Raw genomic sequence first — 24,827 nt, 5'->3', positions numbered from 1 at the left:
AACATTACCCTATAAAAATTGGGTGGTTTATAAAAGGAGAAATGTGACGGTTTAAAAAAAAAAAAAAGGTTTCTTGGGCCAACTGCAAAATGAAACTTGCCCCAGAATGCAACATCCCCTTTCCACAACAATTCATTCTGATTTCTGTTCTGATACAGAGTTAGTGAGATAACCAGCTCTAATTGACCTGGGCTCCTTTCTTTCCACCCCACCCACACACGGAATCTGAATTGGTGCGTGGGGTGGGGGGGGGTGATCAACAACCGGGAACTGCCAGTGGCCTGTGGGAGTTTAGCCCAGGGGTTCATCAAGCAGCGGTTGGCACGATTCCTCCCTTTTCAGTATTTTTTTTTTTCCTCCCGGGAGGCCTCTGCTGACTCCCCTGCTCCCTACAGATCCCACAGCCCAGGGGGCCAGGCCCACCTACTCGAGCAAGGGCTGTGAAATCTGGGGAGCGTGCTCGTCCGCCCGTGGGCCCCCGCGCAGGTCTGGCCCGGCCGGGTGGGCAGCCGGAGAGGTGCTGCCAGGGAGCGCCCGCCCCGGGGCTCCGCGTCTCCCCCTGGCGAGGGCTGCGCCGGGAAATCTGGATCGAGTTAGCGAGCGCCTGGGGACGCTACAGCCGCGGTACCTGCCGAGCGGCTGCCACTCGCCCTCCGACTAACGGGCCGGCGGTGCGGAGGAGGCCGCGCTCGGGTCACCGGGACTCGACCCCTCAGCGCCCGCGCCGCGACCTCTCCAGAAGCACCCGTGGTCTTTAGGCTTCTCAATCCCTCCAGAACACAAGTGAGAACGAAAACACACCGTCCAAAAATTTCACCTCAGTTTTCCAGTCTGACGAACCCCAAGTACTTGACGAGTTCCCCTCATCCCTCTCGGGCGGGCAAGCTCGGTCCCGGCCCGTGAGGCGGCCGAGCCCCCGGCCCCTTACCCCGGCCGCCCCGCACGCCACGGCCCCGCGCCCCGCGGACTCCGGACCTCCCCGCCTCAGGGCGCGCGGACACCCTGGTGGCCCCGCCTTCCCCCCCGGTAACGGGAGCCGGCGCGGGTCGGCGGGCAGAGCAGACGCCCCCATCCAGCGCCCTCGGGTTGGCTCGCGACCCTCCGGAGCTCAGGTAGCGCGGCCCACGCGTCGCCCCCAGCTGCTTGCTCCAGCCCCGGACGGCGGTGCGGGGGTCGCCGGCACCCCGCAAACGCCGCCCCCCGCCCCCCGCCCCCCGCCCGCCCGAGCCCGGGAGGGGCCGGGGCTCGCTGAGCACCAAGCGGGTCAGGGCAAGGGGATGTGGAGACCCGTGTTTGGGAGAGGAGGGCTTGCGAGTGGCTGGGATCCCGGACGGAGGCGACACGGGCTGCCCTCGGCGTCCGACAGGCCGGGATGCCCAGGGAGGGAGACGCGGGAGTCCCGGGAGACTGCCCGGGGCAGGGGGCGGGGTGCAGCGAGTGGACACTTCAGGGCTCCTGGGGGGAGGGGAGGCGCCTCAGAGGAGCGGGGTCGAACGGAGGCTGGGAGACTGGCGGGGTGACGAATGGGTCAGGGGGGCTTGGGGCAGAGGTCGTGGCAGCCGCGGACACAGGTGGGCGAGGGAGGAATTAGCGCGCGCGGCGGCTACTCCCCGAGCACGACCGGGCAGCCTGAGGTAGAGAGGGGGCAGCCGGGGGAGAAGGGGGTGGTCCCCCCTGGGTCAGAGTCGCCCCGGTACGAGGGCTCAGAGGACGAGGTCGGGGGGCCCGGCCCCCCGTGGGCACGGAGGCGGCGGCGGGCAGGTTGCGCGGGGCCCGGCCGGGGGCGGGGGGCGGCCGTAGAGCCTCTTACCTTGAAGGCCACGGGTAAGGTCTTGTTGCAGCGCCAGTGCGAGGGCAGCACCGAGCACAGGAAGTTGGGGCTGTCGGTGCGGACGAGTTCGGCCGGGTGGTCGGCGATGATCTCCACCATGGTGCGGTTGTCGTGTGGCGGCCTCAACCGGGGCACCGCGGCGGCCGCCGCTGCAGCAGCCGCCGCCGCCGCCGCTGCTGCCGCCGCCTCCTGCTGCTGCTGCTGCTGTTGCTGCTGCTGCTGCTGTTGCTGCTGCTGCTGCTGCTGTTGCTGCTGCTGCTGCTGTTGGGCAGCCACCACCGGGCTCACGTCGCTCATCTTGCCGGGCTGCAGGCTGCTGGAGGGGGGGCTGAAACGCCGGCTGGTGCTCGGATCTACGGGAATACGCATCACAACAGCCACAAGTTAGCGAAGTGGCCGGGGGAGGGGGAGGAGGGTGGAAATGAGGGGCGAGGAGGAGGAAATTGGGGGGGTGGAGGCGAGACGTGGGGTGGGAAAGGGATGGAGGTGATGGGGCTGAGGAGGTGAGAAATCAAGTTCGTTGAAGCCGACTGCCCCGGCCGAGTCTGAGGGGGGCCAAGTGGTGGCGTTGCGGCGCAGCTGGGGTGGCGAGCAGGGAGTAAAGCCGGAGGCGCAGATGTGGTGCCGGAGCCTCTGGAACAGCCCCCTCCCGAGGTGGCAGCTGCGGACGGGCGCGGGGGTGTGTTTGGCCCGCAGAGGCAAGGGGCTTGAGTTTGCAGCGTGGAGCGGGGGGTCCCTTGGGGCGCCGCGTCCGGGGTGCGCTGGCGCCCCCTCCCAGTTCGAGTCCAGCGGTGGAGCCGAGTGGATTCAGCAGCCCAGCCCCGGGGCCGGCACTGGCCCGCGCCGGCCGCCACCGCCGCGTCGCGCGCTGCTACCCAGCCGCAGGCGGCCGCGCCGCCGCCCTCCCGCGCCGCCGCCTCCTCCGCGCCGGCCGCCGCTCCCCCCGCGCGGCCCGGCGGCACGCTCAGATTCCTCCCGCGGCGGCTGCCGGGCTCGGCTGCTTCCTTTCCCTTCTTGTCTTCTCTGTCCCTCACCGCCACCTCCTCGCATCCACTCCCTCCTGCTATTTGCAAAGCTCCCCCCGTCCCTGGCGCTTCGAGGTGCCAGGAGGTAAGTCGCGGGCAGCGGATCTCGGGGCAACGGATTTCGAGCCCGCGAATCGCAGCCGCCGCCGCCGCCCGCCGGCACCGCGAGAAGGAGCCCCAGCCGAGGAGGCGGCTCCCAGGGACCCGGTCGGAGGCGATCCCGGCTGCTCGCGTCCTCCTGCGCGCCCCCACCCCACCCCCAGAACTAGGAACCCCCCTCGGGGTCGGACGAGCTGGAAGCTGAGCCGTCAGAGAGCCGCCGGCTGATCTGACTGTTGTTCTTTTTTTTTTTTTTTTTTTCGTGGTAACTTCAGGAGAGGGGGAAGGAAAATTCTTGAGCTTCTGTGCCGACTTCTCAGCACTCTTCACCCGCCCCCACCCCGCCCCCCACCTCTGCCCGAGCGGCTCCCGGGAAGAGCAAAGATTTTAGAAGGATTTGGTTGGGTTTTTGTCTTAAGTGACACCAAAAATAAGGGGGGCGGTGGATGTCCCTGGTTTTTAGAAACTCAACTGAATGGCTGAGCATCCCCCCGCCCTTTATATTCCTTTCTGTCATTCTCAGAAAAACAAGGACGAGTTTCTTAAAAACTGGGGAACTGTCAGCTTGGTGATTAAAATAAGTGGCAAAAATTCCTGCAGGGGTGTAGACTCCGGCAAGGTTCTATGAATTTCAATCTTATTAGGTCTCCTCTGATTCTAAACCTACGTCTGGCTTCACTTTTTACCCTCCGCTGCTGCAGTAAAAAGCTACATAGGTTAAAAACACAAAATAAAAATGCAAAATGCTTCAATGACTATTTATGTATTTCTTTCCTAAAGTGGGTTTTGAAAAGCGACTTTGGATTCCCCCAAAACGTTGTGGTCGAGAGGATGAAGGAGCGAGCAGGGGGAAAGCGGCAGTTTTTACCTAAAATGTGGTTTTCGGAGGCTGGGATTTCTAATGATTAGGTTTTTGTGGTTTATATAGACACGACTCTGGCTAAAGCGATCATTACGCTGATGAGCGTCAGAAGCACGTGGGTGTCTCCGACCGGCCTCAAGCTCGGAGCCTTCAAAACAAATAAAACAATGTGCGGCGCCCGCAGAAGCCGGCAATGCGCTGGAGGCTGCTGCGCCCGCAACCAGCAGGCACAGGCCGCCGCACCCTCTGCGCCGCCCTGTGCTGCTGCGTTTCTTGTTTATTTTGAAGCTCCTGTAAGTCATGCAAAGCTTGAAAACGTTGCATACAGACTCATCAGTTGTCAGAGTTTCAAAGAACCCTAACAGGGTAGCTGACACAGAGATAAGTGATTTTATTAAAGATTAGCACGCCTTCCTCTTGGTGCATTAAGGAAATAAGATAGTTGGGTCTTCACTCACCTCCTCCCATCTTATTTTAAAACGATAGCATTTCCATTAATTGGTATTTTTATTAATCAGGGTAAGCACCCCCTCCCTATGGCGCGATCTGGCACGACCCTTCTACAGAGTGGGTTTTATTACTTTTTTTTTCCTTTTCAAGTGTGGGTTTCCGGGTCTGTGCCCTTGAGTAGGCAGACAGGAAGAGGGTCCTGAAGCCATTTGGGACTCGGGAACCCAGTTGAAGCACAAAATGAGGGCTTGCACACCAGGACGGCCTGGGTCTTAAGGCTGGGGGCTCAGGTGGAGCCTCAGGAGGTCACCAAGCCGGCGCTCTCACACGGTGACGACGGTCACTGTCGTCCTTTCTCTTGGGGTCTATTTTGACCTTTCCTTTCCCTAGCCACAACTGTAAATGCCACCTTCGTCCTTCCCTTAATCCACATTTCTTTCCACGTTCCCACCTTTCCCCCCCAAATCCCACCTCAGACCGAAGCCTCCTGGCCGCGCCCCTCCCGCCTCGTCGGCCTTCCCAAGGCCGCCTCTTGCCCCCCAGCCTCGGTGGCGCTCAGAAGCGATGCTGCAACGCCCGTTATGACACCCACGTCCAAACCTACTCCTCGCGCGCGGCCTACTGGCCTGCGGGTCGGGACGGGACGGCCCGGGGCTGCGGGAAGCCGCTCATCCGGACCAACCAGGAGCGCAGCGACCCAACGAAGCCATCTCCTGCGCGTGCGGTTTTTAATTATCTTTTCCGTCACAGGGGAGAGCTCTAACCCCGGCACGGCTGCGCCCGGTGCGTGCACAGGTCTCCCCTAGCCGCACGAAAGGAAAGACAGACTGCCCCCGCGACTGAAAAAAGAAAACAGAAAGAAAAAAAGAAAACATGTCGGGGGGATGGGGGACTTCATCCTTTCTCCTCCAGCCTTACACCCTCACTCACAAGCACCCTCGTATCTGCGTAGGGACACAAGCCTGGCGCTTTCCCTTCCGAGTTTTATTGGCGGCACGTTGTGCCACTCCTAACAGAGATCTCTGGCGTGTTTTGTGTTTTAACGTGTGGGGCCGCAAGTTGCAGAGGAGTGCGACTCCAGGAAATGGATTACTTCTGTGGTAAAAGGGAAATCGAAATTCCAGGATGAGTGATTTGGCACCTTGTGGTCTTGTCCTGCTCCCAGAAAGTCCAGGGGGCAGGGGACTCCGGTGGGAAGCAGTCAGTATTTCAGATGCAGGCATTGACCACAGGCACTTCTCTTGTATAAGAATTCCCGAGGCTGTTGAAATTTAAGAAATCGTCTTGGACACTTCTACTTTCTCAGTTGCTGGTTTGTCCTTTGTTTCCCTTGGTGTGTAGTAAAATGTGCAGGCCTCAATGTTTGGGGATTTTAAGGGCAATTTAATCAATGGTGAGATTATTTATTTTAATTAATCATATCCGGTAATTCAGCTTTACAGCCTTCCTCACATACTCCCTCCATTAAACATTTCAGTGGAACTAATATAAGCAGCTCTTGGAAGTTACTAGTCTTGGATCCCTTAAAATATCCTACAGTTATTTATAATGTGGAAATGAAATTTTCCACTGAATACCCTAACAACATTTCAGGTCTCTGGCACAGAAGATTTTCAGTCTCCTTTTTAAAATATCCTCTTGCTGAACATTCACACTTGCAACTGGAACTGACTGAGCCTGGAACTGACGATGTCTTGGCTCCGAGTGTTACACTTCAAGAAGAAAACATTTTTACAGACCCCCCAAACCAAACGTCTCCTGCAATAGTAGGCACATAGGAAAGCCACGAGGCTTCGTGTTTTGTGCTCAGTCCCCTCGATCTCACCCTTAGGCTTAGCTTTTCTTCTCTGCCACAATTCAGAAATACTCATCTTCTCACTTACGTGCTGTGACACAGGAAACAGCACACACGATGGCTGCTCTGAAACATACAAGTGTGTTCTCCTGCTCTCTCTCCTTCAACATTTAGTAGAACTGCTTAATTAATAGCCACACTTGAAAATTTTGACTTTCCAGATGAAGTGATCCAGTTTATCTAGTCAAAAAATGGAACTCTCCAAGTAGGACCAGAACCTCAGTTTCTTTCATTCTGGTTTCCTGATCTAACTGCTGTATGTTATTTTTTTTTTTAGCAGTTGAAAGTAGAAGGGATAAAAAAAATCCTGTAAAATAATGTTATTATCAATAATAGAGGCAACCAATGGAAAATTATGGACAGATTGATGAGTCCCTAAGGCTTAAAATGTAGCTGGCCTAATGCCTGTTTTTACACAACCTACACATTAAGGATTGTTTTTATATTTTTAAAGAGCTGAAAACAAGTAAAAGAATAATAACCAAGATATTTGAAAATGATATTCATTGCAAAATTCAGTATCCACCAGTAAAGATTTATGGAACTTAGAAATTTTGTGTATTATCTATGAGTGCCTTACCTAGAACAGTAGCATTGTGTGATTGTGTCAAAGATTATATGGCCCAAAAACCTATAGTATTTAATGTTGTTTTTGTAGAAAAAGTGTGCCAACTCCTCCCCTAAAGTGAGAGACATGGGATCTAGAAGATAAGAAGACAGAAAGGAGTAAATATCAAAGACAATATTGAGCTGAAATGTGCCTGAAGTTTGGATTAGTTCTTTAAAAGTGAAAAATATGTAATTTAACATACTTGTTTCTGAAACACATGTTAATACCTTACACAAATGTTTTCGCTTACTGATTTCAGAAATGACAAAACAAAAAGACGAATGAGGAATTAGTGCACTTTGATAAGTTCCTTAAGAATAACTAACACATTTCCATAAGCCAGCATCTACCCTTATCCTTAAAACACAGTGGGAGCATATTAATTACATAGATGAGAAAAGAGTAAGAAATTCTCATGTACTTTGAACTGAAGAGGTAAGACTTTGATAGGTTTTTATTCTATCTGGTTTACACATGTTAACACATGCAACACAAATGAGCAAACCAAGAATTTTCCGGTATTCACTATATCCACAAGTCCCATATATACTTTTAAGAACTCATTGTCATAACTTGAGTGTGTCAGAGCTTTCTAACACATTTTTTTGCATTTTCGTTTTTACCCAGTTAAGAACTCTAATTTGTTTGAAGCTCAGTAAATTTCCCATTGCCAACAGACCTGTAACAATTTGCATGGCTGTAACAAGAGATGAAATGTTTGTAGTGGAGGACTTAGCATCGTAAACCACTCCTTGTTGTTCTATTGAGCATTCCCCTGGGCCATTTCCAGGTCCTTTTAAGAGAGTACAGGGTTGTCATAAAAAAGCTGATACTTGCCACATGACCTTTCGGAATCATGTTTATGGAGCAGCTATCTAACTGCTCTTCCGGAATGCCACTGTCTAAAGAGGTATGCAATTTATTCAGCTCAAATACCGCCTTACTAAATGACATCCTAGTTACTGGAAGAAACTATGAGAATTTCTAAAGAGGACCTAATTAATTAGCTAAGAGTTCAAGAAATAAAGCTGACTTTTTGAAATCAGCCTTCTGGAAGTTTGGCTTTGGCACTTGGCGTTCATCTCTGAGCAGCAATGGGAGGTTACACATAATAGTGCATGGAGGCCTGCAATGAACCATCTGAGAACACCCTAAAATTCAAGGTTTCAGCATAGTAGTTCATTCTTCCTTTATCAATTTGCTCACCCAGTAAGATGTTAACCAGTTACAATTCTTGTGTCCAAGATCCCAAAATTTCCCATAAGATTTTGGAGAAGTGGCCTAAACCTTTTGTCCCCAGTCTATATCCTGCCATCAGGATGATACATGTAAATTGTAATACTCTCAGCCCGTGTTAAAAAGTACAAAAATCAACATTTATGTTGTGGGAGAAATTTGAATTACAAACCAGAGAGGAAGGAAAAATAGAACAGAAAATGACATAAAGGCAAGAGTCCGAGTTGGTTCTATTAGCTGCAGTCCCACAGGATGCCCATCACAGGATACCATTTTAAGTGCTTTGCTCATCCAGATTTCAGACATACAAATTATTCTTTGAGTGTGTTCCCCCCAAGCTTGCCTTTCCTGGAGTTTTCTCAAAGGATTTTCTTCTAATCTACCCATAATCAAGTCCTATAAGCATAATTATTTCATCTTTTCCAACTTTAAATGGTCTCTTGGGGCCAAGGTTGTGGCCCAGTGGGGTATGCTGCCTTTTGCAGCACTCGCATCCCACGAAGTCATGTGAGTTCCAATAAAATCCCAGCTGCTCAACTTTCTGCCTGAGAAGGCAGCGGATCATGGCCTAATGACTTGGGCTCCTGATCCAAGATGGGAAGCCAGTTGGAGTTCTGGGTTCTTGGCTTGGCCCTTTCCCAGTCCTGGCTATAGTGGTCATTTGGGGAATGAACCAGGGCACTGAAGATTCTCTCTCTCTCTCTCTCTCTCTCTCTCACACTCTCTCTCTCTCTCTCTCTCTCTCTTTCTCATTCACTCTCTATCATTGTGACTTTCAAATAAATCTTTTACTTTAAAAGTGTCTCTTGAATTTCCTTTTTTAGTGGTAGTATCTTATTCTCAAATACGTTACTACCAGTCACTGTTTTTCTTCCCTAGATATATCAGTTATCAAGATAGTTCCTCTCAGTTCCGAATTCACCTTAACTACTTGCTCTGGGGCAATAGATCTGGGCCTGTTCAATTGTTTCCTTACCAGCCGACATTGATGTTGTGTCAGTAGGGGGCGCTAGAGAAGCGTCGCAGGGGGACGAGAATTTGCTTCCCCTTCCCTTTGGGTTCACCGGGCAGCAGATTTTGCAGTATAGCAAGAGGAGCTTCTCTTGCAACTGACACACTCGCACACAACATACACATCATTCCTAAGGTCCAGCTGCTCCAAGTGAGGCTGATTTCTTTGGGGCCAGCATCCTAAGGTCGAGGTTAGCCAGCAGTCCCCCAGCACCTCGCCAGTCCTCCCTCACCCACCCGCCATCCCTGTACTGCCTGTAGCAGCCTGCCTCTGCAGAGACTCTTCCTTTGGAGGAGCTTTCCACAGAACCAGAGCGGGAAGACTTGCAGCCATGTCCACTGACCCAGTACACATTGCCTGCCATCCAGCGAGCCCAGACTGTGGAAGGCCTGTGTGGGTCTCAGAGACCAGGGGGAAAACTCCACTGGGTTGTTCCATGTCAACACTGGGGAAAGTGGATGCCCCTATTCCTACATTCTTTAACATTGTCTTGATGTATTCCTAGCCAGCCAGTTCCTTATTACTCCAAATCCCATTATTAGCTATAATTTCTTTATATTAAATGTCACTTGTTCAAATTATCATGTGATTTCTATCTCTTCATTAAACCCAAACTGTTATGTTAAGATTTCCATTTCCTGGCACCTAGGATACTCTTGTTTGTATTATCCATTTTAGACCCCTTAGTTTGTATAATAAGGGCATTTCTAACACATCTGTTGAATGGTTTAACTGCACCTGATAGGGATGGTAAATACACATTTAGAATACTAAAGAGAAAGAGTATGTGGTAAGAGAGTAGAGATATTAGAAAGTATAGGGTAAAACCAGTGAATATTTGCCCAAGAGTTCCCCTCACATCTTCCATGAAACAGGCCACACTTCAAAAGCCCATCAGCTGCTCATGACTAGATGTGGCAGAAAGCTAGGGCCAGGGCAAGAGAACAGATAGCTTGCAGGAGCAGAAAAGCGAGATTCTGCTACCAAGGAAAAGAGGGACACAAAATGAGATGATTGCTACTCTATTGTAGCTGAAATCAGAGATAAGCAATGCTGTGGTGTATTAAACAGGCGGGGGTGTAAGGAGAAGTTGGGGTAGAGGCATTTAGCCTAGAGTTAAGAAACCTGTCTCCCATACTGGAGAAGCTGGGTCCAACTCCAGCTTCCTGCCAGTTCAGACTCTGGAAGACAACAGGGGATGGCTCAAGTAACTGGATTCCTGGCATACTCTTGTATTCCAAGTTCCTAGCTCCTGGCATGCTTGTGAGCATTTGAGTAGTGTAACAGCAGAGAGGAGCACACATTCATTCCATATCTATCTAACTATCTATCTATCTATCTATCTATCTATCTATCTATCTATCTATCTATCTATCTATTTATCTCCTCTCTCCCTAGCCCTCTCTGCCTCCCCCTCTTTCTCTTTTAAATGAACAAATAAAAATTTTTTTTAAAAATTAAATTGAGGGACCGGTATCGTGATGTGGCTGGTTAAGCCACTGCCTGCAGCATTGACATCCCATATGGATGCCAGTTCAAGTCCCGGCTGTTACATTTCTGCTCTAGCTTCCCACTAATACACCAGGAAAACAGCGGTATACGGCCCAAGTACTTAGACCTCTGTCATTCACCTGGGAAATCCAAGTACTCTTCTAAGCTCCTGGCTTTGGCCTGGCAAAGTCCCAGCCACTATGGCTATTTGGAAAGTGAAACAACGGATGAAAGAACTCTCTCTCTCGCTCTCTCTCTGCATATGTCTCTCTTCTTTCTGTAATTCTCCCTTTCAAATAAATAAGACTTTTTTATAAAATACAAAATAAAATTGAGAAGAAAGCACCGGATTAAATCAAATAAATTGATGTTGTCAGTTTTCTCCCACTTTTTACTATGCTATATACATCTTGAATCGCCTTGAGAATCTAAAATACAGGATTTACAAACATAATTATTGCTTCTAAAGTAGTTTAAAGGTCTTTGAAATATTTTTAGAAAATGCTGAGCTAAATCAAGGAGGGGAAAAATTCTGTTTGCTGTCTAGATGAGAATATTGTAATGTACTAGAGCAATAAAGGTAACTCGACTGCTTGCAGCTAAGTCACATAGGGCTTTAGTACCACAATTTCTACCTTTGTGTACATTTAAAAGAGTATTCGGGTTGAATTTAGAAACTATGCTGTTGATCCCTGCCCCAGTATCCCTGCCCATGACCATACTTGGTCTGAGTAGGAGAGATAAAAAGATTCTCTGGTCAAGGGCAGAAGAGTCATACAAATACCGGTTGGAATCTTTCCCTTTTTAAGATTGGTTTGTTTTCACTTATTTGAAAGGAAGAGAAAGAGAGCTTGAATCTGCTAGCTCATTTCCCCCATGTACTCATGTACTGGACCAGGAAAAGAGTCCAGAACTCAGTCCAGGTCTCCTATATTGGTGGCAGAAACTCAAATGTTTGAGCCATCACCCAGGCATGTTGATATGGGTTGCAGGTCAAGTGACATTTTAGTCATTGCACTAAATATCTCATTGGTCTTTATTTAAATTTTTGATCATTGGCTAATCACAAATTCTGGGGTGTTAAATTTTATTTTTAAGTATACAGAATTGAAATATGACCTTAAATACTAGGATTTTTTAAATCCCTTAAGTTTTGCATCCAAGGCACCTGCTTTATTCATTTCATCCTAACCTTGGTCCTGCCAGAGGTATTACCAGCAAGGTAAGCAAAATTTACAGATGTTCCAAACCTCCCTGCTTCACCAGCAACATCTTTCCTTTTCTTACGCATTACTAAAAGCAAAAACAACTTTCAATCAATCCATATTCCACAAAAGAAAGCATTTTAAATCTTCAGTACCAACTGAGGCATCAGCAGCATGCATATATAACTAAAGTTGACCTATGTGATTAGGAGTGTGTATGTGTGAAAAAGAGAGAGATTTACTGGTTTTCACTCTTTGGCAGCAAAGATGCAAATCATTTGCTTATTAAGTAATTTTCAAAAGATGAAATATGTGCCTTCTCCATAATTTTCACTCACTTTAGAATTATCTTCAACTTTATTTAAACATGTTGCAAGCAGAATACTCTTAGGGCTTAGTAACTTTCATTTCAGTAAGCATGGTGTCTTTGCTACTAAATTAATCACATATTTTTTTCAATGAGTGAAATGGGTTCCATTATCAAATCTTTACAAGCATTTGAAAGAAGTATTCTCCACTGGTGTCATTATAGAAAGTAAACTTTCAATAACATGGGACAAAAACAGGAAAATGAAAAGACATTTTTAAAAAGCAGGCTTACTGGGGCCCGGCGCGATAGTGTAGCAGCTAAAGTCCTCACCTTGAACATGCCAGGATCCCATATGGGTGCTGGTTCTAATCCTGGCAGCTACACTTCCCATCCTGCTCCCTGCTTGTGGCCTGGGAAAGCAGTTAAGGACTGCCCAAAGATCTGGGACCCTGTACCCACACAGGAGACCTGGAAGAGAATCCTGGATTAGGATTGGCTCAGCTCCAGCCATTGCAGCCGCATTGGGAGTGAACCATCCGACCAAAGATCTTCCTCTCTGTCTCTCCTCCTCTCTGTATATCTGCCTTTCCAATAAAAATAAATAAATGTTAAAAAAAAAAAAAAAGCAGGCTTATTGGGATCAGCACGTTGCTAGCTGATCCTCCACCTGCTAGCTTTGGCAGCCCATTTGGACACTGGTTCATGTCCCAGCTGCTCCACTTCCCGTCCCTCTCTGGTTATGTCAGGGAAAGCAGTGCAGGGTGGTCCCAGGTCTTGGGCCCCTGTGCCCATGTGGGACACTGGCAGAAACTCCTGGTTCCCAGTTTCAGGTCAGCTTAGTTTTGGCCATTGTGACCATTTGAGGAGTAAACTAGCAGATGAAAGACCGAGTTTTTCTCTGTAAAAAACTGCCTTATAAAAAAAAATATATATATATATATATATATATATATATATACACACACACACACACATACATATTTAAAATTAAGCTGACATGGTCAGTAGTCTTTCTATCAATACAGTTCTTTTTCTGTTAATGCACATCTTTACTGCAGGGAATATATTTACTTTCGTTCCCTAAGTAAAATCTCTAGCATTCTATGGTTTTTGCTGACCAGGTTTGAACATTCACCTTTATGGGTGATTCTTGAGCTTTTTGAAGCATGATTCTCTCACATGTCTTAAAATCATCCTCCTCATATACACAAAAGTGTTTTACCAACTTTTAAGTAGAGTGGCTGCCTCGATAGTTAAGTCAGATTTACATGTACGTGGATAATCAACAAATCTAAAATCCCATCGGGTGACATTATTCTCATTGTTTCTTAGAAATAAATCCTACAGTAAATTGAACTGAATGAAATTTTCCAGATCTTCATCTGATGCTTTCCGCCTGTGCTTATTATTCTGAGGATTGCTTGGATGTGGTTTACATCTAGTAATTTTACTGAATCTGCGCTTTTTTTTTTTTTCTGTTTTAAACTTATTTTACTGGTGTTCATTCTTACTGAGGGAATTGTTACGGTATGCCCATGACTATAAAGATGGGAACTGGCTGAAGTGTTAGTCTGTCGTCTCTTATCATTCAGGATTTAATCACAACTTCTCTGATGCTAATGATACTCATTCATAAGAAAACAAATACCTTTTTCTCATAGGAATCCATGGAAAACTGTGAAACACTGAATTCAGAAAAAGAAATTGCTAGAAGTATAATACATAAAAAGCATAACTCATCTTACAGTCAGCCTTAAAAATTGAAAGCCTTTCAATTTTTAACTTTGTTTTGCTAGCGTTTACAAACTCAACCATAAAAATTCCCTCTAGGCAGAAATCTGGCAAAAACATTCAAGTTCAAAGCCAAACTTTATATAGAATGCTTCTTCCTGTCAGTATTAAAATTATAAAACTGGAAGAAAAATAGCTGCAAAGTTGCTTTGCACTTGTCACTGAAGAAAGAGGGAGAGGCATACATCTAAATAGATTAAAGTCTAAATATTCCATCAGTCATCTTTATTGGACATGTATGAAAAGAAAAAAAGAAAAATGAATTCATCTTAGCTCATTCACTTCACCCTTGAAATTGTTCTATATGAAAAACCTATACGGCCTTGATATTCTTAATATGAGTTGCTCAATTTTCTAAACTTTTTAGTTGGAGGGTATATAGTTTGAAGCCATTGCATGAAATGAAAATGGGGAGAAGGGTCATGTTAGACTGGAGAAATGGTCTCTTCCTTTTGAACTGCCTTCCAGGAGCACAACAACAAGATCACATACTCATCCTAGGCAAATAGAGCTGCAAAACGGGACGGATACTGGTGGCAAGCCTGTTTAAACAACTCACTATGAAACTTAACAAGGGCTCCCAACTAATGTATCCCATGGCCTCCTAGAAATTTCCATCTGGAGATTTTTACAAACCCTTCAAGGTCAATATATCCAGTATTCTTAACTCATTATTTCAGACACACACAAAAGCAAGGGCAAAAGGCAGCATTTATGATCCTATTACCCATTACCCAGCCATTGTTTTTCTTCCATCCTAGTTAACAGCACCACTGGACACAGGACTGTGAGCTCCACAAGAGGAAGAACTACATTGGCCTGGCTCGCAGAGAATCCACAACCACACCATTGAAGACCAGGGAGTATCATTCCTACTCCAGTCCATATACTATTAGTATGAACAGTTTCGCTTGGAGTCATGTAACATGATAACTATAGGTAACTCCCACAATCAACAAAAGGCCTAGCACCCAGGAGGTGATTGATATAAATTAACTCATTAAATGAGTGAATATACTCCCCTTGGTGAAAGGTTGGCTATTGTGATTATTATCTCCTCCATCATCTTCTATTTCTGCTCCATTACCCAATTATGTTAATATTATATCCTGAAAATAGTCATGCTTAGTTTCTTTCTATATTTGTTGTCAATGTCTTTGTTAGACCTTTCTCACCTGGAATCTCAACTACAAAGGACCCCTAACCTGTTTCCCTTCCTCCACTCTTACCCACTTCAATCCCCAAACATTCTTCACATTGCCTTCAGCATTCTTTTTATAATACAGTCCAATCACATTGTTTGAATTCCTTAAAACTCTTTAGTGGTTCTATATCATCTCTCATATAAGATTAAACCCCTTCATGCCCTGGTCTTCTCGGATTACCAACACAGAATCATGATTTTAGGGTTTAAAAAGATGATACACAAAGCCAGCATTGTGGCACAGTGCATTAAGTTACTTCTTGCAATGCTGGCATTCCATATGAGCTCAAGTTTAAGGCCTGACTGCTCCACTTTCAATTCAGATCTTTGCTGGTATACCTGGGAGAGCAACGGAGGACGGCCCAAGCACTTGGTCCGCTGCACTCCTATGGGAGACCCAGATAGAATTCCAGGCTCCTAGTTCTGGTCCAACCCAGGCCTGGCTATTGAGGGCATTTGGGGAGTGAATGACCAAAGAGCCTCTCTTCATCCTCCCTCATGCTCGAACTCTGCCTTTTAAATAAATGAATCTGCTTCTTAAAAATGGCACCAAAATTTGAAAACAAAACTGTCTTATGAAAAATCACAACTATTCATCTCCTAATATCCTTTGTATCAAACTGGACATATTTCCATCTCTCTTCATAAGTGCTGCAACAATTGGTACTTACCTCTATTATTGCACTTATAAACTAGATTCTTTTTCATGTATAGGTTTCTTGTATAGAGTATACTCTCCTTAAGGATTGGGATAGATTTTATTCATCTTTCTTCCTCACTGCTGGAAATAATGATCAGAAGACAGCAAGTGCCAAGAAATGATTGTTAAAAGATGTGAATTGGGAGGAAAGACTTGGGACAATAGTCTGACCTAGTAAAGTTGAAAAATATGTTCTATAACTTAGTGCTACCATGACTAAGTATCATGCTAATTACAATATGCATGAAACATGATAATATTTCATATACCATTTTGCAGTAAAGCAATGAGAAGTTGGGGGGGCAGTGTTGTGACACAGCTGGCTAAGCTGCCACTTGCAAACCCACCAACATACTATATTGGAGACATAGCCGTCCCTTTTGCAACCCAGCTCTCTGCTGGTAGGTCCAGAAAGGCAGCAGATGATGGCTCAAGGACTATGGCTTCTGCCAACCACATGGGAGACCAGGATAGAGCGGTAGGCCCTTGACTTGTCCAGATTCTTGTGGCCATATAGGGAGTGCACCATGGCTAGAAGCAGTCTCTCCCCCTAACCTCAAGTTTCTCCCACTCTGCCTCTTTACTTTTCAAAAGCTAATTTAGTTTAAGAAAGAAATCAGAAGTTGTGCTTAAAGTTAGGAGAGTGAAGCTTCAGCTATCTCAGTCGCTGTTGGCGGGGATCAGTATGTCCATACCAGTCCCAGTGGTGGTTTTCCAACCAGATGTAATACAGGGCCAGGCATTATGGCATAGCAGGATAAACTTCCACTTGGAGGTGCCACATCCTATTTTGGTTTTTCTATTTGAGTCCCACTATCCCACCTCCAATTTATCTCCCTCCTAATGTGCCAGGAAAACAGCAAATAATGGCTTATGTGCTTGAGTTTCCACCACCCATGTGGGAGACCTGGATGGAATTCCTAGGTCCTGACTTCAATCTGACCCAATCCCAGCTGCTGTGCCCATTTCGGGGATGAACTAGAGGTTGGAAGATTCTCTGCCCCGTTCCCTCTCCCTCTTCACTCTTTCTCCAATTCATTCACTCTTGCTCCGTCTCTTTCTTTCCCCTGCTCTCTCTCTCGCTGTGTTACTCTGCATATCAAATGAATAAATAAATCGTTAAATATATTTGTTTTATTGTGAAGATAGGAGGAATATATCCAAAGGATAAATAGAACAGTTAGTAGCTTATGAGACATGTTAGACATAAAGGAGATAATATGTATGGGTTTAACCTCAACAGGGAGGGACAGAAGGAACAAGAGCACTAGTTATTAAGGATATCCTAAATATTTATCAGGTACTTAATATTCATAAGATGTAAACTTGGTCTCTTATTGATAACACCCATCCTGGCAAATGTGTCCTTGGCCTACCACTAAGCCCCATAGCAGCTTATCAATCTGAGTGGCCAGGTACACAGCAGAACAGCATTGTTGGCTTCAGGCACTCTTTCAGCTGAGGTCTAGTGCTGAAATCTAAACCTGGCCTTGCAGCCACATCGTCAAAAGAAGACTGACACACCAGATATAGGCAAAATGTATACATTCTGCTTAATTTCAGGTATCAGGCTATGTAGACCTTCCATCCTGCCTGTACCTTATTCTATATGTATTAACCTGTGTCATCTCTATTCTCTTACTTTTCTGTTTTCAACGAACTCATTAAATTTCATAATGAGAGCATCTGAGTTTGGTCAGAGAGCGTTTTGGTCAGGGAATTTTAGGATTAGTTACCTTAATGTTGTTAAAGACAATCATTGCACCAAGGCAGTTTTCCACATGATATCAGGGTAAGTGTACCCTGGCAGGAATAAAACTCTCCATGAGGATAGACAGTTTTATGAGAATTGGTTCCCAAGTCCTTAAAATAATAGATACTCCTTCCTAGAAGTGATCTGCTTTCAATTTTGCCTAGGTTTCCCATTTTCTCCCTTTGTATTTCACTTTTCTTATTTCACAAAAGCAAAGAATACCTATATAACAGTTACCTGCCTTTGCGATTACTCAGGGTCCCCAGGCACAAAGCATACGAGTGTCACAGTCAGTACACTAGAAGCACAACCACTTCATTCTACTCCTAGAGAGATGCACTTTCAAAGAAAGTTGAACTTCTCATATTTAATAATTATTGAAGCCAATCTGAAGCCAGGAGCCAGAAGCCTTTTCCGGGTCTCCCATGCAGGTGCAGGGTCCCAAGGCTTTGGGCCGTCCTCCACTGCTTTCCTAGGCCATCAAGCAGGGTACTGGATGGGAAGCAGAGCTACCGGGATTAGAAATGGCACCCATATGAGATCTCAGTGCATGCAAGGCGAGGACTTTAGGCGCTAGGCCACCACACTGGGCCCACTTTTAGAATTTTTATACATTATTAAATATTTATTTGGTTCAATCAAGATATTAGGGAAACAAAAGTTTTTGGTTAAATACAATGTGAACCAGTTAAAGAAAAAAAATCAATAGTTAATTGCTGAGTATAAGCAGCAATGAATTCAAAATTACACAAATTTTATTTACAAAAGGATTTTTATAGTAGTAAGAAATCAATAATTTGTCATATAACAACATTATGAAAATCGATCTGCAAAATCTAATTAACTTACAATAAATCTGAATATATGCTAGTCTTACATTTTTCCATTTATTCTTTGGAAAACAGGCCCAGCCATGATCTGAAAAATCGAGATACCAGAGCAAACCTGCCAGGCTTACTAGTACAGCCTGTCTCTTAACCAGCGATCATTTCTCTTGTACTATCTAGACAGAGGGATTTCTACCAATAGTTAAGTTCCCTTGCATGAGAGGGAGGTAAAGAGGAGTCTGTTGGGATAGCAAAAGAGGTGTACTGAGGAGCTGTGGGAAGTGATGCTGCAGAGACTAAGTATAATTGTGTCGCAGCGTTGAGAGCTTTACAGAACACAAGACAATGTGTGAGTGACATAGATGCTCTCATAAAAATCAAGCTATCAGTTGCTGGAGACAGAATATGTACCAAAGCTTTTTCTAAATGCCTCTACAAACTCACTTTGCATCTTTCCAAAATGGCCAATTTAAAATCCCCATTTTTAAATGCAGAAAATGAAATGTGCAGTTAGTAAGTGGTAAAGCTAGACATGAATTCCAGCATACTTATTTATGGAACTTCACAATACTTTGGTATAAATGTTCCTATCCACGTTGGTTTTAGGCTACCAAACTAATAACACAAATACGTGGTTACAAAGAGATGTGTACAGATGGCTATGACGTGCTTCACAAGTCACCTGTAGTGCCTAACTAAACACAGATTTATCGAAGGCACAAAATTGTTTGATATCCAGTTCTTGACCTTGTGGTAGAGACAGTCTGAATGGACAGCTAATGAAATGTGAAAGAATACATACCTGTGGGACTGATGTGGTGCAGTGTGTTAAGCTGCCACCTGCAACATCAGCATTCCATATGTTCAATTCCCAACCGCTCCAGCTCCAACTCAGTTTCCTGCCAATATGTCTAGCAAAGCAGCAGAGGATGGCACAAATACTTGGGCCCTGGAGACCTGGCTGGCATTCCAGGCTCCTGGCTTTCATCTAGCCAAGACCTGAGCAGTGGGGCCATTGGGGAAATAAACCAACAGAGACATATCTCTCACTCTCTAGTAATTCTACCTTTCAAATAAATAAATACATCTTTTAAGATATGTGTGTGTGTGTAATTCTAAAGAGGAATGATAGTTCATACTTAATTGCCAAATAAATGCTCCAGATATTACTATACAGGTGGGGATAAAGGCCATAGCTTCAATAGACAAGTAAGATTTTCTTAGGAATTTATGATATTATTAAATCATTGCAGAATTCATTGAGTGAAGAAGAAAGAATTATCAATAGGAGTAAAAGCACAAAAGTACTATTTTAGTAAATTAATGTTCTTTGAAATCAGTTCAATAAATTGGACTATTGAGACAGACCAGAATTCTCAATGGAAATTTTTCCACTGACCTGATTATCAATATGGCAGGGGCAGAGGGGAGGAGTTGGAAATTATTCAGATGACTTTAAAAAATCTTTTTCAAGTTTGCTGGCTCATAAAACCTTAATTCATTAGCCTATCTGGCCTCATGTCTATACCATCACTTTCCCTGAAATGCATTCATGAGGAGAATATTGAAATCTAATCTTCCAAAAGTGGATGATCTGACTCTGGAACGTGGAGAATCGTCCTATGGCTAAGATAAAATTTCACATCCTTTTTGTGACAAACAGTGAAGTTTGGCCCCTGTGTATTTCCTCTCAGTTAGCAGGTTGGCCAATTATGTGGGAGTCTAACATGTTGACAGACATCCTGAGAACTGCACATTCTGTTCAACTGCATGAATGTTTTTTTTTTAAATACTAATTAGCATTTTTTACAGGGATGGTCTGTTGGAGGGAAAAAGACAGAAAGCTGTTTCCACATTGTTGATTCCATAATGGCAGAGAAGGAGAAGCAGCATTTTTGAAGGCCATGGAGCGGGGAGAACAGAGAAGAGGCAAGGACTTGGGAAACGAAACACTGTAGAGTGTGAGTGTTTCAAGGTGAGTGCGTGCACATGGCCAAGAACATTTTTCTCTGCAGGATATCTGTAGGGTTCACTTGCTTTCCCTTTTATAAGTTTATTTTCATTTTATTTAAGAAAGAGCTCTTCCACCCATTGACTCATTGCTCAGGCACAGACTGCTGGCTACAATCAGGGCTGGGTCTGGTCGAAGCCAGGAGCACTGACGTGGGTCTGCCTCAGCTACTCGAGCCATTACCTTCTGCTATCCAAAGTGGATATTTTCAGCAAGTAGTGTAGAGCTGAGACTCAAACCCAAATACTCCAACATGAGATGCAAGTGTCCCAAGGACAATCAATGTTCCAAATGCCCATTCCTGATAGCTCTTTTCCCTAGTAGTGTCCTGAGACCATGTCTATGAAATCCCAGATGTGGTCTCTGGACCAGACTGGCTCCCTATTTCCTTTCCGCCCCCCTTTTTTTCCCGCTCATTTCTTCAGTACTTCACCATTTGATGCGTAATTGCTTGTTTATAAACTGTCTTCCCTCTTTTACTAACTCACAAACATATTTATAGTAGAGTATCATCCACCTGACACCTTGTCTATTTTAGTTACTGGTGAATCTCCATAGGCTTCCATGCAGTGCATACTAGTTTGAATAAAAGTAGATGAAGAAGATGTGATCATAAGTTTGTTCTGCTTCATTAAACACACTTCTATTAATTAAAAGGAAGATAAAAATGATTTTTAAGTATTGAAGAATACAGCTGAAGTCTATTTGTAATTGAAGATAAACAAATTACAGTTTAATCATGTTTTGTGTCAATGATACACTTTATGCAATGCACTTGGATCTTTACTGTAAATGTTGTGGTGATATTCTTGAGTTTATAACATTATGAAAAATGTCCTGCATAGATTACTTTTTAAAATTGCATAGATAAGTCAAATATTTGCCATTTATGTAGTAAAGATATTATGTTAAAACTTACATACTTTTTTGCTTTTCCAAAAAGAACTATCAGATAGATATTTAAGCACTGATGATCAGACCAAGATTTTTTAAAATACTTTCAAGAGTATTAGCTTTGGAATTTTAGAAGAACATCTGCAAAATGTTCACTAAAATACACATCAAACAATAATATGGATTTAACCAACTTGGCCAAATCATCTCAAGGTTTTAAAAAAAATTGTACTTACCTATTTAAACTTTGGCTTTCAAATGACTTACTCTGTATAACATTCTAATATGGATTGACCTTTCAAAATCCAACTGGTAACCTATGATTTTCGCAACTACAAGTTTAGTATAAGGCAATTTGCCAAATTTGCCAGTTTGTAAGGGAAAATTTCCTCTTAATTCTCATTTATATTCATTTCAGTTCAATACTTAGACAAGCTAAAAAGAGGCAAAAATGTTTAAATTATTTTGAAGCAAATGAGATAGTCAAGAAACTCTTCAATAGGTAAACAAAAATCTGCGGAGAGGAAGATAAATACAATGAAATGTTCGGATATAGTGTAATAGTGTAAATAGCCAGCACTTTCCTGGCATTATCTGACAGTATAACAGGATGGTAAGTAGGACATCTCCTGATGCTCCTTGAAGTAAGTGCTAAAGCCTAAGGAAGATGGAATCAAAGCTGAAGACGAAAAGAGATTGACTATTGGCACTACGACTATGTAAACTGACATGGATACACGTGTTTTGTTTATGCCAAATGGGTACTATGGAAAGTAGCTAAACTAGAACCATCTGGAGGCTATCTTGTTTAAGAAGGCTGCCACTGTGTTTGCAACTGGGAGTAGGAGGAGAGAAGAAGCTTACATTCCATGTTAGGAAAACACACTGGCTTCAAATGCCTGTAGCTCATTAGCCAGAAAGGCAAAAACCCCAGACAGTCACACAGTTCAGTCACATTAACAGGTTTTGCCCTCTGTTCATTATCCAATTATTCAATTATTAGTTGTAGTTTTAAAAGCCCTTATTCAATTTAATTCTCACAGCAATCCTGCAAGGTAGATACTGCCTAAAACTCGTACATCTTTTTCAGATCAGAAAACTTGGAAGTGGCCTCAGAGAAGCTATGCTGCTAGTCCAAGGCATCAGACACAGTGAGAGAGTCTGGACTTTCACCTTTTATTTTTTACTTATTTCATCATGTAACACAACCTTGTGGTCACATTCAGTATCTCTTAAAGACCATGTGTTAAAGGGTACACAGATATATATATAAATGACTTTTTATTCTTAAAGAATCCCTAAAGAGGTCTTTGTTTAGGAGTGGATTTTAAGCAGTTTGATTGAAATGATCAAAAGGCTGTGGTTAGTAAGTGATACTACAGCAAAGAAAACTAAGCTGCTTTCATTTGAAATAAGCAGAAAATTTGATAGTTTTCACTCAATTATTTAAAATAATAATAATAATAATAATAAATTAATTAGGACCTGGCATAATAGCATAGTGGCTAAAGTCCTCGTATTGCACATGCCTAGATTTCATATGGGCACCAGCTTGTGTCCCAGCTGCTCCACTTCCTTTCCAGCTCCCTGTCTGTGGCCTGGGAAAGCAGTCAAGGACAACCCAAAGCCTTGGGGATCTGTGTCCGCGTGTGAGACCCAGAAGAAGCTCCTGGTTCCTGGCTTTGGATCGGCTCAGCTCTGGCCATTGTGGTTGCTTGGTGAGTAAACCAGACAATGGAAAATCTTTCTCTCTGCATCTCCTTCTCGCTGTAAATCTGACTTTTTAATAAAAAATAAAAATAAGATTTTAAAAAATCTTTAAAAATAGTTAATTATTTCATCTATTTAAAAAGCAGAATGACAGAAACAGCAAGATATATCTTTCATCTGCTGGTTCATGTCACAAAGGGCTAGTTGAGGCAAAAGACAGAAATTACTTCTGAGTTTCACAAATAGGTGGTAGAAGCCAAATCACTTGAGGCACCATCTTCCACCTCTGAGAATGCAGTAGCAGGAATCTGGGTGGAAATAGAGGAACTTGGACTTGCCCTGGCACTCCAATGTCGAATGTGTCACAATGTTGACCCCAAACTTATCTTCTATTTTCTGTGAACTATTTTAAGTATCATCTCATCTGCTTTATTATTCAAGTATACATATATTCATTCCTTATTCAGCAATTTGTCTTCCTACTAAGATGAATTTCAAGTCAAATGCAGACATTAATGCAATTGAAGGTATTCCTCTAACAAAAAATTAAAAGACAGGCAGAAAGAATGACAGAGACAGAATGCTCCCATTCAATGGTGCACGCTCAAGATGTCAGCTGTCACAAGTCTGGCACCATCAGTCATTAGAGAAATGCAAATTAAACCACCTGAGATAATTTCAGAATTATTGGGAGATTATAATCAAACAACTATCAAATGTTTTCAAGGATATGAAGAAACAGAAAAGTTCACATGTTACTGGTAGGGAAATTAAATGACATAGCATTTTGAAAAGTGGTTGAATTGATTTCTTTCACATGCCCGGATCCCATATGGGCAGCAGTTCTAATCCCAGTGGCCCTGCTTCCCATCCAGCTCCCTGCTTGTGGCCTGGGAAATCAGCTATGGATAACCCAAAGCCCTGGGACAGTGCACCGCATAGGAGATCCAAAAGAGGCTCCTGGCTCCTAGCTTTGGACCAGCACAGCTCTGGCCATTGTGGTCGCTTGGGGAGTGAATCATCAGACAGATGATCTTCCTCTCTGTCTCTCCTCTCTGTATATCTGACTTTCCAATAAAAATTAAAAATAAATCTTGAAAAAAATTTAAACATAAATCTGCCAGATGATCTAGAGATTTTACTCCCCACTTATAGCCAAGAGAAATGAAGGCATACATCTAGATTAAAATTTCTATAAAGTGCATATAAATGTTACTCATAGCAGCATTATTCTTAGGAGTCAAAAGATGGGAATGATCCAAACATCTGTCAGCTACTGAATGAAAAAAATAAACTGTGCTCTATCCATTCCATGGCTATTATTATTCAGCAGTAAAGAAGAATGAAATACTAATACGTGTTCTAAAGTAACAGCATGATAACAGATAGCTACATATTGTATGCTTCTATTTTCAGGAGTCCAGAATTGTCAAATACTCGGACACAAAAAATACAGTGGGAACCGAGAATAACTGTAAATAAGTATAAAGACTTTTCCTGGGACAAAGAGAAGTTTCTGGAATTGGATTATAATGATGATTGTGCAACTCGGTAAACTAACAATCATTTTTTGTGGCACTTTTCTTTTCCTAATTTTTTCTTTTCTTGTATTTTCCTTCTTTACCCTCTCAAGCATTCTTTGTTTCACATAGAATGGACATTGTTCTCACCTTACAAGTAAGAAAGTCTGTGCTTAGGTTGAATGATTCAACTAAAATAACAACTAGATCTGAGGGCAAAGTAATTTGTCATTATACTGTTGAGCAGAATCTGAATAACTGGTAGATGCTAGCTGGTAAGATTCTAATATTCACCAATTATTTGTATATATGAGATTGGAATGCACTTCCAGGTTCAACATATAAAAAACCTGGAAATCATCACTCTGTATTCCATGGTAAGTAAAAAGTTAAACAGACTGAGCATTAACCCTTTTGTTTGGTTCCGACAG

General features: G+C 43.9%; 1 protein-coding gene across 12 annotated transcripts in view; it reads right to left on the bottom strand.

The window, feature by feature from the left end:
* The window catches only part of RUNX2 (RUNX family transcription factor 2), a 207,271-nt gene that overhangs the window by 123,600 nt on the left and 58,844 nt on the right, over window positions 1-24,827 (bottom strand). For 4 of the 12 annotated variants that reach the window (XM_040983479.1, XM_040983478.1, XM_040983476.1 and 1 more), the window contains one exon: window positions 1,811-2,184. In XM_040983479.1, coding sequence (XP_040839413.1) covers window positions 1,811-2,184 — 374 coding nt within the window. Of the gene's footprint in view, window positions 1-1,810; window positions 2,696-24,827 lie in introns of those variants that run through there. The other 8 variants (XM_040983486.1, XM_040983483.1, XM_040983485.1 and 5 more) reach the window with 4 other exon arrangements.

Source organism: Ochotona curzoniae, unplaced genomic scaffold (assembly GCF_017591425.1).
Source record: "Ochotona curzoniae isolate NIBS_2020 unplaced genomic scaffold, NIBS_Ocur_1.0 contig_3819, whole genome shotgun sequence".
Taxonomy (NCBI): Eukaryota; Metazoa; Chordata; class Mammalia; order Lagomorpha; family Ochotonidae; genus Ochotona; species Ochotona curzoniae.
Note: the sequence above shows the minus strand (reverse complement) of the source record. Positions and strands in the feature narration are given on the sequence as shown.